The sequence below is a fragment of the Arachis ipaensis genome, chromosome B3, assembly GCF_059453495.1.
Source record: "Arachis ipaensis isolate K30076 ecotype BB chromosome B3, ASM5945349v1, whole genome shotgun sequence".
Lineage (NCBI taxonomy): Eukaryota > Viridiplantae > Streptophyta > Magnoliopsida > Fabales > Fabaceae > Arachis > Arachis ipaensis.
In genome coordinates, this window is record NC_142438.1 from 36,148,525 (window position 1) to 36,165,499 (window position 16,975).

The 16,975-nt window shown below is 32.9% G+C and overlaps 1 protein-coding gene across 1 annotated transcript; it reads left to right on the plus strand.

The window, feature by feature from the left end:
* Positions 1–12,362: 12,362 nt before the first annotated feature.
* Positions 12,363–16,035, plus strand: LOC107630265 (putative lactoylglutathione lyase, chloroplastic). Its single transcript, XM_016333362.3, has 9 exons — positions 12,363–12,729; positions 12,811–13,000; positions 13,093–13,217; positions 13,304–13,368; positions 13,447–13,659; positions 13,746–13,793; positions 14,641–14,748; positions 15,013–15,153; positions 15,770–16,035. The coding sequence occupies exons 1-9, from the start codon at positions 12,627–12,629 to the stop codon at positions 15,809–15,811; spliced, it is 1,035 nt and encodes a 344-aa protein (XP_016188848.1). The 5' UTR covers positions 12,363–12,626; the 3' UTR covers positions 15,812–16,035.
* Positions 16,036–16,975: the final 940 nt, after the last annotated feature.

The window sequence follows — 16,975 nt, forward strand, 5'->3', positions numbered from 1 at the left end:
AAGTTGGTACTGCAGAACCAAAAAACCAAAAAACTCTACAGCAACCACTAAACTTCAAAAATTCATATCTTCCAAACCACTAGGGGTGGCAATGGGTAGGGTAAGGTAGGGTTTGGAGTCAACCCTAACCCTACCCGTGGGTTGAGAATATCTCAACCCTAACCCTACCCGTTCTTAACCTGGAGGTATCCGACCCTACCCGCGGGTTACAAAAAATACAATATTATTATATAACTTGATAATAATTTAAAATAGAACTGACTTTTATGTAAAAAAAAGTATTAAATTATCAATTAATAATCTTCTTTTAGTAACTAAGGATTTTTTTCATTTAGTGAGAATCTTTAGTTCAATATCTACTTGAAACATATTTTTATATAAATATATAACATATACATATATAGGGTGCGGGTTGGTCGGGTAGGGTTGAAGCTCAACCCGCACCCTACCCGACCCGCATGAAAACCCTACCCGCTGTGGATCGGGTTGGCAACCCTACCCGACCGAGTGAGGTCAGATTGGGTACTCGCGGGTAGGGTACATATTGCCACCCCTACAAATCACTTGGCCAAATTTCCTGAAATTTTTATGGAGAAATCTTAACTTCTTGAAATTTGATAGAAAAATAGATTGGTTCAAAAATCATGTCTAGATTGCTCCCAATTTTTATTTTGAGTTGCTGCCAATTATGCAGAAAATTATGCATTAAGTAATTTAACAACCTTTCATACCAAACTATATATTCAAGCCTAAAATTCCTCTAAAACTACAATTCCGACTTTCTTTTGACTAATCAAAGTTGCCAAAGTGTTTAGCATAGTCCCAGGAGTTCAGACTCTTCCATTCACCCTTTTCACAAGTGCACATATACTTAATTGAACATGTACTTTTTTGCACTATCATAAACAGAATTTCTTTCTATAGGAGCTTGATGCACCACTATTCCGTGGTACATCTTGTGCTTAATTGAGTGGATTTTATCCACTATTCTTACACTTGTTCATGTAAATTGCATGTTTTACATTTTCCTTCCTGTTCCGGGGGTTACCTAAAACTGTAGGTCGATCTCGGACGAGATCTTCTATGCTGGTTGGTGGTGACGTGTCCGGCTGGTGAATGGCGGCCGGAGCTGTTGTGTCCGACTTGTTGAATAGGTTGTGCTACTGATCCTTCACCACCGGAGGGTGGGGGGTACCTGCAAGGGACTCCGATGCTTAAGTTAACAAGGGTATTAAATAGGTTTTTTGTAGAATCAAAGTATGAGTTATACCTGAGTGCTCTAATATATTTATAATGGTGTAGAGTGACCTGATAAGATAAGTTAGTTATTTTTATCTTATCTTATCTTTAGGTGGGGTCATCTTATCTTCAAGGGAACTGCCCTTATCTCTATAGGCTTTAGGCCGCCTTTGGATTGGGGTCGTATTCCTCTATTTGGGCCCTTTATTGGGCTTTCATGGCAATTTGGCCGAGCTCTTTTGAGAAGAGGTCGAATAGTCTGACCTGAAGAGGTCGGTCGCCTTGTTGCTAAACATCCCAGGTCAGATAGCTCGACCCAGGGTATGAACACTTCCTAATTCGGTGCTTTGATTGAAAACATGCTTCTTTGGCCTTAATTTAGCTATGTTTAATCCCCTCTTATTACCATTTGATGCCTTGATATGTGTGTTAAGTGATTTTAGAGTTTATAGGGTAGGAATGGCTTAGAGGATGGAAAGGAAGCATGCAAAAGTGGAAGGAATACAAGAAACTGAAGGAATTGCTAAGCTGTCCAACCTGACCTCTTCGTACTAAATCGACCATAACTTGAGCTACAGAGGTCCAAATAAGACGGTTCCAATTGCGTTGGAAAGCTAACATCCGGGGCTTCGCAATGATATATAATTTGCCATAGCTGGCCCGAAGATAAGTGATGCTCACGCGTGAATCACGCGCACGCGTGACCTGGCAAAAATCCAATCCATGCTCACGCGTGACTTTGCCGCGTGCTGGACGTATCAAAAATCGTTGAGGGTGATTTCTAGGCTGTTTTTGACCCAATTTTCGACCCAGAAAATACATATTAGAGGCTATAAAGTGGGAGAATCAATCAATTCATAGAAGACAACTTTCATATTCACAATTTTAGGTTTTAGATGTAGTTTCTAAAGAGAGAGGCTCTCTCCTCTCTCTTAGGTTTTAGGATTTAGGATTTCTCTTAATTTTAGGATTGCTTCTTCATTCCAGGTTCAATGTTCCTTTAATTTATGTTCTCTTCTACTTTTATTTATTCTATTACTTTAGTTTGTTTATTTTCCCAATTTGATTTATGAATTCCATGTTAGAATTGATTTTCTTTATTTAAATGCAATTTGAGGTATTTCAGAGTTATGATTGCTTCCTTCTATTTATAATATAAATAATTTAGATTTTTCCCCCTTTGCTTTGGTTGAGTAATTGGTGACACTTGAGTTATCAAACTCAGCTGTTGATTAAAAATTGGAATTTGCTGATTGATTTGGATCCCTCTAAAGCTAGTCTTTCCATAGGAGTTGACTAGGACTTGAGGAATCAAATTAATTAGTCCACTTGACTTTCCTTTATTTAGTAAGGGTTAACTAAGTGGGAGCAATAAACAATTCTCATCACACCTGATAAGGATAACTAGGATGGAATTTCCAGTTCTTATACCTTGCAATGGTTTTCATGATAATTTACTTTATTGCCAATTTATTTTCCTGTTCCCTATTTTAAAAACCCAAAAATATACCTTTTTCCATAACCAATAATAAATCATACTTCCCTGCAATTCCTTGAGAGACGACCCGAGGTTTAAATACTTCGATTATCAATTTTATTGGGTTTGCTTAAGTGACAAATAAGTTTTTGTACGAAAGGATTCTCTGTTGGTTTAGAAACTATACTAGCAACGAGAATTTATTTGTGAATTTCTTTACTAGCAAGAAACCGTTCGTCAGAGCTCAATATCAATCATACACATAATAAATCATCAATCATCATCATTCAAGCACATAATAATTCATCAGTCCATAACGAACCATCATTCATCACAATACAACCAGCAGCAACTATGATCATATCATTATCAATAAAAGAATCTCAATTTACAAATACACATATAACTCATTTAATCACCCAATTCCTTACAGCACCATCAACCCTACCAAAACTCAGTTTCAGCATACTCAAATATACTCATATTTACTAACAGTTTCCAACTTCATCAATTTTCATTAATTGGTCATGCATATCATTTATAAATCATTTGTAATTATTCAATAAGCTTTTTGGCATTCCTAATTTAAAAACTCTTAATTTCAAAACGAACCTCCTACCTTGGTTAATCAAATTAGAAAGGAATCGGAGACGAACAGCGGCGGTGACTGCTGGCTAACTACACCAATAACGCAACAACTGTATCACTCATCATTGACCATCCTTGACAACAGCAACAGCATCCTCAAACAGAACTAGCAGTGGTCTTTACAGTCTTAGCGTAGCACCAGTGTCAACACTTGACATAATTGTAGAAGAAAATGGGAGTGAAAGGGGCAAATTGAGAGATAGCGACAGCAGCGATGCTACCCTCGTTCCCCTCAGTCTCTGTTCTTTAGCGTTCTTCCTCTTCTTCTCTGCCCTAATTGGCGTTGATGGTGGTGAGGGGAGCTTCGGCAGCGGCGTGCGGCGATCGTGGCCACCTGGCGCACCTTCCTTCTCTCTCGCATTCTCTTATCCTCTCTCGATCCCTCTTCTCCCTTTTGTCTCCCATGGCTCAGACTCTCCATTTTCCTTTGTGTGTGGTATACGTTGGGTGAGAATAAGGGATAGAGAACAAAGAAATGTGGATAAATGAGGGAAGGATTAGTAGCAATGTATGTGTGGTAACTATTCGATGAAGAATGAGTGGTGAAGAGTGAAGGAACGTGGTTGAAGGAGTGAAAGATGAGTGTCACTGGGAGTGAGTCATGGTGTTGGTCAGGAAAAAAAGAACGTGTGTGCTTAGCGAGGCTGAGAGTATAATTAGTGAGTGTGTAGCTAATTCTAGAGTTAGAAAAATACATACTAATAGTATAAAATTTTCACAAAAATCTTTAGATTAAAAAAATAATTTGGAATTTAATCATGATACTAGAAATTATTTTGAGAACATATAAAATTTAATTATTAGCATACTAATAAATTCAAATAAGTATTTTCAATTTAAAATCTAAAATAATCTAATTAATCATCTTTTATAAAATACAAGTTTAAATCCAAAACACAAATTACCTTAATTAAGTTATATAATTTTCATCATTTCTTCAAAAAAAATTATTTTAATTACATTTAGAGAAATAATTTTTCTTTAAATAAAATTATCAACAATTATCATAAACAAACTAATAACTCATTATTTATTTATTTTTTTATAAAAAACTAGGGTTGTTATATCCTACCCATCTTACAAAAATTTTCGCCCTCAAAAATTGATATAAGATGGAAGAGATTCATTTCAACTCCACTTTCAAAAATATCAAAGAAAAGAAATAGAAAGGTTTGGCACGTTCAGTTTTTCAAATGTGAAAGAAATTATATCATATGAAGATGACAGAAATAGTGTAGTGTACTGCGGAGATTTAGAAAGGTGCTTAGAATTATACTCTAACAAGGATGCACAAAACAATGATAGGTAGACAATGATAGGGATGAATATTCCAAAAGATTCAAGCAATAACTAGAAACATACTCAAGTAAGGATATGTATGAATGATAAGATATGATCAGAAACACATCCCAAGAAGGAAGTTCGAAACAAAGAATTTCATTGCAAGCAATCAAGGAAGAGATTCAGATTAGCAAGAATAAGGATTATATGTTGATCGAAAAGGAGCTAACCCTTAGAACTTAACTTCTAACGTTCCCAAACCCCGTAATTTGCATTACCTATTACTTCTATTTCGTCCATAATAACCCATTAGTGTTCCCATATACATAAGTCATCAGAATTAAGTTGGTCAGACTTAATACCATGAGGAATGCAACGGTCGACTAACAGAATTAATCAATAGACAGTCATGCATCTAAAACTTAAATTCTTGTCATTAGGACAAGTTCTATTGTCTGACAGACACTCAGAGTATGCAGTGAAGCATAGTCAATACATCCCCAGGGCTCTAACAGGAACGAACTACTCTGATACCATAATGTAACACCCTAACTTTTAGCACGTCATGATCGCACTAAAGATAAGGCGTTATCCTTTTATCAGCTATTTAATATTGAGCCTCTACACGTTAACTTGTCGATAGTTTTTCAGAAAAATAAAATTCTTTTTATTTTGGTATATACCTCAAGCTCAACTATATCAGATAAACATATACTCACATAACTACTATTAATACATAATAATTATTCAGGCAAGACTCAAATACAAACCTACCCCTCAGTCTCTGTTCTTCAGCATTCTTCCTCTTCTTCTCTGCCCTAACCGGCATTGACGGTGGTGAGGGGAACTTCGGCAGCGGCGTGCGGCGATCGTGGCCACCTGATGGACCTTCCTTCTCTCTCTCGCGTTCTCTTCTCCTCTCTCGATCCCTTTTCTCCCTTCTATCTCCCTTGGCTCAGACTCTCCATTTTCCTTTGTGTGTGGTATACGTTGGGTGAGAATAAGGGGTAGAGAACAAAGAAACGTGGATGAATGAGGGAAGGATTAGTAGCAATGTATGTGTGGTAACTATTCGATGAAGAATGAGTGGTGAAGAGTGAAGGAATGTGGCTGAGGGAGTGAAAGATGAGTGTCACGGGGAGTGAGTCATGATGTTGGTGAGGAAGAAAAGAACGCATATTCTTAGCGAGGCTGAGAGTATAATTAGTGAGTGTGTAGCTAATTCTAGAGTTAGAAAAATACATACTAATAGTATAAAATTTCACAAAATCTTTAGATTAAAAATAATAATTTAGAATTTAATCATGATACTAGAAATTATTTTGAGAACATATAAAATTTAATTTATTAGCATACTAATAAATTCAAATAAGTATTTTCAATTTAAAATCTAAAATAATCTAATTAATCATCTTTTATAAAATACAAGTTTAAATCTAAAACACAAATTACCTTAATTAAGTTATATAATTTTTATCATTTCTTCAATTATTCAAAGTATAAAAACATTTATTTTAATTACATTTAGAGAAATAATTTTTTTAAATAAAATTATCAACAATTATCATAAACAAACTAATAACTCATTATTTTTTTTAATAAAAAACTAGGGTTGTTATAGAACGTCTTCTGACGTCAAAACTATATGCGAATTTTGGACAACTGCAGGTATTATGTTTTTATCTTTTTCAACGGAAAAAGCATTTACCTCTTTTCTTTTTCGAGGATTTTTGTCTTTGGAACCGACAGGTCTACCACGCTTCTTGCGTGAATTTGTTTCAGTGACCACTTTTAAATTAGGGCATTTTCAACTGGTATATAAGATTTGGTTATCCTCTTTGTATCAGAAAATGCATCAGGCAATTCATTTGCTATTCTTTGTAAATGTATGATATTTTGAACTTCTAGTTCATATTACCTTGATCGAGGATCTAAATGCGTCAAGGATGATGCATTCCAATTAAGTTCATTTTCAAGAAGCTTATTCTCTCCACCTAATTTTAGAAATTTTGATTCATCAAAATGACAATCTGTAAATCGAGCTTTAAACACATCTCCTGTTTGTGTCTCAAGATACCTCACTATAGAGGAAGAAGCATATCCAACATATATTCCCAATTTTCTTTGGAGTTCCATTTTGGTACGAGAAGGTGGTGCAATGGAAATATATATCGCACACCTAAATGTTCTTAAATGGAAAATATTTGGCTACTGGCTAAAAGCTAATTGCATAGGAGAGAACTGATGGTAACTTGTTGGCCTCAAACGAATAAGTGCTGCGGTATGTAAAATAGTATGCCCCTAATCTGAGATTGGGATATTTGTTCTCATAAGTAAGGGTCTAGCAATTAATTAGAGGCGTTTAATAAATGATTCTGCTAACCCATTTTGTGTGTGAAAAATGAGCTACTGGATATTCAACGCTTATTTCATTAGCCATACAATAAGAATCAAAGGCTTGGAAGGTGAATTCACCAACGTTATCAAGACGAATTGCTTTGATTGGATTTCTAGAAACTGTGCTTTTAATTTAATAATTTGAGCAAATAATCTCGCAAACACCAGGTTGCGAGAAGACAATAAGCACACATGTGACCATCTCGAAGATGCGTCTATTAGGACCATAAAATATCTAAAAGATCCACATGGTGGATGAATAGGTCTACATATATCGCCTTGAATCCTTTCAAGGAATTCAGGGGACTTAAATCTAATCTTCACTGATGATGGCTTTAAAATTAGTTTTCCTCCAGAACATGAGCTAACTCATTTTGTGTGTGAACATGAGCTACTGGATATTCAACGCTTATTCCGTTAGCCATACAATAAGAATCAAAGGCTTGAAAAGTGAATTCACCAACGTTATCAAGACGAATTGCTTTGATTGGATTTCTGGAAACTGTGCTTTTAATTGAATAATTTGAGCAAATAATCTCGCAAACGCCAGGTTGCGAGAAAACAATAAGCACACATGTGACCATCTCGAAGATGCGTCTATTAGGACCATAAAATATCTAAAAGATCCACATGGTGGATGAATAGGTCTACATATATCGCCTTGAATCCTTTCAAGGAATTCAGGGGACTCAAATCTAATCTTCACTAATGATGACTTTAAAATTAGTTTTCCTTGAGAACACGTAGCACAACAAAATTTCATAGATTTAAGAATCTTATAGTTCTCGATGGGAGTTTTCAATAATTCTCTGCATCATGGTTGTTTCAGGATGACCCAATCGATCGTGCCAAGTTATGAATTCATTTGGGCTAGTAAACTTCTGGTTTACAATAGCATGTGATTCGATTGCACTAATTTTAGTATAATATAACTCAAATGGAAGTGAAGGTAACTTTTCTAATATAACATTTTTATTTGAATAATGAGTTGTGATATATAAGTACTCATGATTTTTCTCATTCATTGTTTCAATATGATATCCATTCTAGCAAATATCTTTAAAACTCAACAAGTTCCTTAGAGATTTGATAGAATGATAGACAATAGTGCATTATTTATTATGAATTTTGTTTCTCCGAAAAATAAATTTATAACTCTTTCTGAGTCTCCTATTACATTGCTTGAGCCAATAATATTAACATATTCTTCTTTTAGCACAAGATGAGTAAAATATATATTACTTTTGAGAATGGTGTGCGAACTTGCACTATCCAAAAGGCAAACATTATTATTATATATCCTTACTATTTTCTTAAAAAATAGATAATAATAAAATGAGTAAAAGTATATGCACAGTAAAATTATTTTCTTGATTATTTTTTTAAAAAGTACTATACATAGTATTATATACTAAAAAATTTATTTTTTTTAGAACTTGACACATTTAATAATTTTGAAATTCATAAATATAAATATTTTATTAAATATTATTTATATACGTCATACTTGAAATTCAAAATAAAACTTAATAAGAAGTTTCTTACATTATTTATTTACATGAGTACTTAACATACCCACATATTAAACTATTCCATCATTAATCAAATGACCAATATTTCCTTCAAGATTCTCAAAGAAATCAGATACTTCATATTGAGTGGCATAATTTTCAGCAACATCCTTTAAAACAAAATTCGTCTCCTTTCATTTGTCGTCCTTTTTCAATGATGCTTGATAAAGATCAACTAGGTGCTTTGGGGTATGACAGGTACGTGACCAATGGCCCTTTCCACCACAACGGAAATATTTATCCTCTATTAATTTATTTTACCCATTGTTTCTTTCTTTATCCCACTTTTGGTGAGATCCTTTCTTGTGAACATAATTTTTCTTCCTTCCATATTTTTTCTTGTTACTAAAACCTCACCATTTACCTCTTCTGGGGTTATGATTTGCCACATTTACTTCAGGAAATGGGGCGGCACCAACTGGGCGCGCTTCATAATTTTTTAAAAGCAACTCATTGTTGCGTTTAGCAACAAGAAGGCAAGAAATTAGCTCAAAATATTTTTTAAATTCTTTTTCTCGATACTGCAGGACACATTTGAGGCTTGAAATGTTGAAAAAAGTTTTCTCTAACATGTCATTATCATTTATCTTTTTCCCACATAATTTTATTCGTGGGGTATTTTGGAACATTGCTGAATTGTATTCATTTATGAATTTAAAAAATCCTGTAGACATAATTGCGTCCACTCATATCAGGATAGAAAAAATATCACTGTCTTTTGATGATTATACATTTTTTCAAGGTTTTTCCATAAATCTGCAGAATCTTTTAGTGTGAGATATTAATTTTTCAATCTTTCGTCAAGATGATGACGAAGGAAGATCATGACTTTGACTTTCTCATTTTAGAATGCATTATTTTCAGTTTTAATGGTATCTCCAAAATCTATTGAATCAAGATGAATTTCAGCATCTAATATCCATAATAAGTAGTTGTGTCCAGATATATCAAGAGCATTAAATTCAAGATGAGAGATCTTCAACATAATGAAAATTTATTACTTGAGTCTTCCTAAAATTTGATCAGAATCTTGTGCTAATAACGTGTTGTAAAATAAATAAATAAAAAATATATAATAAATATAAAATAAAGAAGTGTAAATAAAAGACTCCGGTATTGATATTCACCAATATAATTATCTCACTATAATAATAAAATTAATTCATATATTTACTAGTATTATATATGTATTGCAACTTAAAACCCACGGAGAGATATAAAAAAAGAGAAAATTTTATATGTTATTGTAGTTGTATTGCTTTAAAGCAAATTTCTATTTTTTTTTGGTGACTAAGCAAACTCCTATTTATACATACACCGTGTCTTCTTTTTTCACTCTTATTAAATGTAATTTTTTTTGGTAACATAGCAATTCACTATGAAAAAGTTGAGCAATCCATGTTAAATGGACATCTATCTCATACTTATCACAACAAAGCAATAGTAATCTAGTACAATTACGTTAGTTTAAGTCCAACAAAAACTAATCACACAATATATGCACACACTTTTTTTTGTGTTTTTTCTTAGGGCAATATACTAAAATTAAATAAATACGAGAAACATTACGTGATTCCAACAATTGAAAAATGCTTACATTTTATTATTATGTAATCCGTGGGAGCTAACCACGGTTTTCAAATTACATGTAAACTGTGCCAGTTAGGAGAATGTTTGAAAGTAGATCGTGGGAGCTCATCACGGTTTATGTACAAAATAATATGAGCAAAAAAACTCTCTAGCTAGCCACGATTTATGAAGTATTTTTTTTAATATTATAAACCCTTGTAGGCTGCCACCATGGTTTATGAGGAGAGAAATTATATATATATATATATATATATATGAGCGAGATTGAAGCTGCTCAAGAGATCATTATCAAGGAAGCTGCTCAAGAGGCTGCTCAATAAATATACTCTTATTATTTTAATTTTTTAATTTAAATAAACATATTTGTATTATTTTAAATAAAATTTAAAATTAATATTAGTAAGTTTATTTAAAATTTAAAATTTTAATATTTTAAATAAATATATTCTTATTTTTTTAAAATTTTGTTAAATTTAAATCAACGTACTCATATTATTTTAAATAAGTATATTATTTTAATTTGAAAATAATATGAATGTATTTAAATAAAAAAAATTAACCACAAATATTTTTTAAAAATCGAATAAATATAATTAATTATATGAGTACAAAATAATACGAATATATACAATTTTATAAATCATTAATTTAAATTATATCTATTTAAAATTTAAATTAAAAACTAATACAAATTTTATAATTTAAAAATCTAATTATTTAAATAAAATTAAGTCGATTAAAATTTATAAAAATATACTAATACAATTCAAATCGTATTAAAATATAAGCAAGTTTGCTGAGTCCATAAACAAACTTTAGTATATTTTTATAAACTTGTTTAGATTTTAATACGATTTGAATTGTATTAGTGACCAACACTTTCCAGTTAACTAGATTCAGGCCTCTACCATCAGCTTGACCCTTCCATAGAAAGTTTCGCATCATGGATTCTATCTTATTAGTTACCCCTTTAGGGAAGAGAGATACTTGCATGCGATAAGTAGGAATCGCAGTCACTACCGAGTTGAGCAAACAGAGTCTGCCTGCCTTATTAAGCAATCTTCCTTTCCAGCTGGCTAGCCTTCCCCGAATCTTGTCCAAAACATCGTTGAAAGTTGCGCGTGTCACCCGAGAGTGATTAAGGTTCACCCCTAAATACTTGCCCAAGTTCTGAACGAATCTGATGGAGGAGACTCCAGTGAAAATCTCTTTTCTGGTCGCTGAAACATTCTTGGAGCATAGCGCTTTAGATTACATAATAATAAAAATGCACATGCACATAAGTCTTTTTCAATTGTTGGAATCACGTAAAGGTTTTTTATATTTATTTTATTTCAGTATATTGTCCTTTTTCTTATCAACATAATACATAAATTTTTGTTAAAAAATATAAAAAATTTTACATAGTAAACAAATTTATTGATATAAAACAAAATTTTAACACATAGCACATAATTTTTTTTGTTGTAATGTGTTTTATTAGTTGAGTGAGTTATTTATTATTTTAAATATATAGTATTTCAAAAATTTATATATTGTGTAGTATTAGATTTTTTATATTGTACATCAAAAGTTTTGTATTGAGTAGTATTGTTGAAAACAGATTTTTTATATTGCACATCAAAAATTTTGTATTGAGTAGTATTGTTGAAAATACATAAAAGAAGAAAAAAAAAAGAGATCAAATAAAAGAAAAAAAATGATGTAATTTAATTGTTGGACTTAATTAAAAATATGCTTGTTCGTCTAACATTTCTTAAAAAAAATTGTAAAATTAAAGTACATGATTCACATACAGGTGATTTTTGTCAAATCAATAAATTATTAAACAAATTTACTTGAATTGAATTTATAAAAATGACTTCTTCACTTAAAAGTTAAAAGTGTTATTTTAAAAAATATAGATGAAAAATACAAATAATATAAAATTATATTAACAAGTTGGTTTCTTCATCCTCGCGCTTTTACTACTGCTAGAATCTAGATGTTTATAAATTATGTTTATGAATTAATAAAAAATGACATTTGAATTGTTAATTTTTCATTGGTTTATTATGAAATAACAGTACTCAACTTTGTATAAAAATGCAAATACTCTTAAAATACACGGATAATATAATAATTTTTCCTATAATATATTCTAGTGTGTATGGCTTAATGAGTTAATGTAATGTTAGGATAATTTGGTCACTCCCTGTTACATGAATCGTTTGTGTCCGTTGCTTGCGTTTATGCCTTTATTATATTCTTTTCCCGATGCTCAGCCCTCATCCATCGTCCACTCCATTAAGCGAATAAACGTGAGAGAGAGTCACATCTCTCTTATCAACGAGCGTGTCTCACTCATTCATTGTGTCAAATAGCTGGGTTGGCAGTCGGCAGTAGCATAACAGAGCTCAACACAGAAGAGAAGCGATCGAACCATGGCTTGTTCGATTCGTCCCACTCTCTCTTCGTTTCGCTTTTCAACCGTTGCTTCTCGTTCTCTCTCCCGCCCCTTCCTCCGCCTTCCCTCTATCACTACCAGTAAGTTGTTCTTCTCTTCCCTGGACAACGCGATTTGTATGTGCGGTTTGATGAACTCGAATTGTTATTGTTGTTGTGCAGGAGCATTAGGTGAATCCAATAGATTGAGAGCAACGAGGATGGTGAGGCGAGATGGGAATTTCATGAGAGTGATGGCTTCCCAAGCAAGCACCGCTGCTTCCCCCGAGAACACACTCGAATGGGTCAAGCAAGATAAGCGAAGGATGCTTCATGTTGTCTACCGTGTTGGCGATTTGGACAGGACTATCAAGTATGCTATTTTTGTATTCATCATTGATTGATTCATTTAAAACTTGTTTGATTTTTCTCTGATATAATTCGGCTCTTATTTGCTGGTTTCAGGTTTTATACAGAGTGCCTGGGAATGAAGCTCCTCAGGAAGCGTGACATACCTGAGGAGAGATATACTAATGCCTTTCTTGGATATGGCCCCGAAGATTCGCACTTTGTTATTGAACTCACTTACAGTAAGGCTCTACTGAATCATCATGTCCTTTCATGTTATTGAACTGGAATTCTAGAAAGTTCTTATTTACGTTTGACTACGTTTCAGATTATGGAATTGACAAGTATGACATTGGAGCTGGATTTGGACATTTCGGCATTGCTGTTGATGATGTAAGTTTCTTCAACATTTGTACCCAATTTAAACTGTGTTCACTGCGGGTGATTCTGCTGCCTCTTGTTCTTTATTAGGTTGCAAAAACAGTGGAACTAATAAGAGCGAAGGGTGGCAAGATAACTAGAGAGCCTGGTCCTGTCAAGGGAGGCAGCACGGTCATTGCATTCATTGAAGATCCTGATGGCTACAAATTTGAACTTTTGGAAAGAGGCCCCACTCCCGAGCCCTTGTGCCAAGTGATGCTTCGAGTCGGTGATCTTAAGCGTTCCATAGAATTTTATGAGAAGGTAACAATCGATGCTATTATATGTCTATACTATTTTGGTATCTTGTGCCCATCTTTCAGACATCTTTGGGGTTGCTTGCTATTTAGGCTTTTGGTATGGAGCTCCTTCGCACTCGAGATAATCCAGAATACAAGGTATGGCAACATCTTTTTGCTATTTATTATTTTCTTTCTACTGTGACATATTTAGAAATAATATGCCTAATTCTCACATTTAAGATGATTTGAAGGTAAATTAGGATCATATGAAATTTCATTCGTATAGTTGTATCGATTAATCTGTATGGACGAATTAAGCTTAGGGATAAGAAGTAAAATTCATTCTACTCAATCCTCTTAACATTTGATAATCCTTTTGATGGGGCTGTACTGCAAAGGTAACATTCAGTGTGGCATGTAGTGTGGATGCCTAGTTGCTATTGAATAACTGCTGTTTTAAACTTGATTCTCACAAAATATGCTGTTTTTGGTTTCTTGCCTATTGTTTGTAACTTGTACGTTTACCAAAATATGTATTTTTGCATGATACTTGTTTTGAATGGAAGACTGTTATCTGTCACTATTTTACCAAATTTTACTTTATCATGTATGTTGTATCTGAAATCTTCTGAGGTGCTGTAATCAATGTGATATGCTTAACTTAGATTTGAAGCTAGTAAATTGGAAAAACGACAATGTATTCATCTGGACATTTAAGATCTTGTTGGATGCTTTTACATGAAACTTGCACCATACTTATCTACTATGCTTCTGAAGATAAATTGGGTGGCTTGCCTGAGTTAATAAGTATTGGAATTCTTGACGCATAGGTTGGACAACCAACTAACAGAATAGTGTATAGAGAATTTTCCTACTTTAAGTTCCATTTTCTTCTCTTTCATGGCCCAAAAATTGTTCTACTTCTCATTAATTAATTTTGTGATTTTGTCCTCTGCTTACACTCGCTTCACCTGTGATTCATTGGTGACTTTGTACTTGGCAGTATACCATAGCAATGATGGGTTATGGTCCAGAAGATAAAAGTACTGTTCTGGAATTGACTTACAATTATGGAGTCAAAGAATATGATAAAGGAAATGCTTATGCTCAGGTAGGCAGAAGTTACTTTGTTCCCTTATTCTTCGTTTTTATGGAATCAAAAGGTTTTCATTGCGTCTTTGCAGTTGTGATAACTGATATCAGAAGACTGTGGTTTCTGTAATAACTAATAACTGAATGGCTAGAGTTTTGAGTTTTTCTTCTCTTATTTTTTTAAGTGAAATGCTTATTACTGATTACCATGTATTTCTGTATTTACACCTTTATTCTGAAGGTAGTTTCTTTTATTTAATATTCTTTATTTCGCCATTTACAGATAGCAATAGGCACAGATGATGTGTACAAAACCGCAGAAGCTGTTAAGTTAGCTGGAGGAAAGATTACTCGGGAACCTGGACCACTGCCTGGTATCAACACAAAAATTACAGCATGCTTGGATCCTGATGGTTGGAAGACGGTATGTATGAAAAATAAACTGTTTTCAAAGCTTAAACTGGGAGCTAAAAGTTCATAAATGATTTATATCTAGCTCACTCAATGCAAGAGCGTGATAGGGTTGAAATGTCGACAATGATCAACCGAATTTTGCGTGTTCTCAAGTTCACCTTCTTTATAAGAATGGGGATAACTGATAATAGGAAGAAGTGCTTTATTCTTGGTCTAAAATTTAAAACTTAAAAAAAATAAAATGAAATACCACCTCTTAAAAATCTATTAGATAAAAGCTCATGAATCCTTTTCATACATGTTTCACGGTCCTTCATGCAGCAGGCCCTTTTTTAAGTAGTGCTGAATATAAACTATGTTTATAGAAATGAGGATGACAAGTTAACAACACTTGAGTTCCATAGACCGCTTCATTATTAAGGCTCAATTACTATCCCATTGATTTGGCATTTAGCAAAAGGTCATAACTGTCTCAATCTCTTGGAACAATATTGAAAAAACACAAAATACCTAACTAAACATAACTGACTTCAACTCTGAGTGTGAGCATACATGTATCCTCATTCTGGTTTAGAGATGTACTATCATTTATATCTAACTAGTGTTCCCTTCTTCCATATTTGCAGGTTTTTGTAGATAATGTTGATTTCCTTAAGGAGTTGGAGTAAAGTATTTAGGTTGGCAAGCATAGTGTCATAGTGATGTGAGATTATTAGCTCCAAACCTCTGTCGAAGAATTGGAATTCTTGGTTGAAGTAGTTTGCATCACAGAATGTAACATATTCAAATCCGTTTTTTGTAGATCGTGCAATAATGACTATAGCGACAACGTTTGTAGATTATGTTGTTATAACTCTTTATAATGAAGCCAGCCTGAAACATATCTTCAATCCCCCCCCCCCCCTCCCTCCAACTTATTCTGCAGTAGGCACTAATATCACAAATCGTTTGCAGTCCCCGGAGGATATCTCAGAAGGCTATCATTTAGGAAAAAAAAAAAAAGACACATTTAAAATGTTCCAGTTAAAAATTAGAACGTCAGTGTTCCAGTAAATTTAAAGCACATGTATTCTTTTAATAGATCTAATGATTGACATTTAAATATTTAATAGGGCATGATAATGTAATACTTGAAACCTAATCATAAAAGTTAAAACCGATTTCAGGTAAATTTATATTTAAAATTGAAAATTACTGAATCCATAAAATAAAATGCTAGAGAAACCTTGTTTGAGTTTATGGGTATCACATTGGATTGCATACGTTTTGTCTTGGTTAGACTCTTATTTTTAGAATTATTTGAAGAATTTAAAAAATAATTATATAACAAAAAATAAAATTAACATAATTCACATGATATTTTATTTCAGCACAGTAACTATATAAATTTAAATTGAATTGACAAAGTTATTTATATTTAGTAAATTTATCCTATTAAAATTTTAAAATAATGTCACTTGAACAATATTTGCTATATTTTCACTGTATAGCAATAATATATATTGATTACTGTATGATTAATTCATAACATTTTTTATTTAAATTGAAAAAATCACATCCTTATACATTTTAAAGTCAATTTTGTGTCACAGATGAATGATACAGTCGGGGATAAAAAAGTTGTTTAATGAAAACAAAGAAAATAATAAAGTTGCATACATTAACACAAGTGTACGTTTTTGGGTTTATTTTTAAATGTTTTTATTTAATAAAGTGATACGGAACGTAACCCAGGATAAGATGGAAGATCAAAGAAAGGGACTCCTCTACCTCAATTTGATTTCCTGATGCAACAGTTAAGGGAATCACTCTACCTCACCTGTTCACACCCA

Bases quoted from the DNA above. Each gene is read 5' to 3' on its own strand.
- LOC107630265 (XM_016333362.3), top strand. From the start codon at position 12,627: ATGGCTTGTTCGATTCGTCCCACTCTCTCTTCGTTTCGCTTTTCAACC. The intron at 12,730-12,810 runs GTAAGTTGTTCT...GTTGTTGTGCAG, and splicing joins CCTTCCCTCTATCACTACCA to GAGCATTAGGTGAATCCAAT. The intron at 14,749-15,012 runs GTAGGCAGAAGT...CGCCATTTACAG, and splicing joins AAGGAAATGCTTATGCTCAG to ATAGCAATAGGCACAGATGA.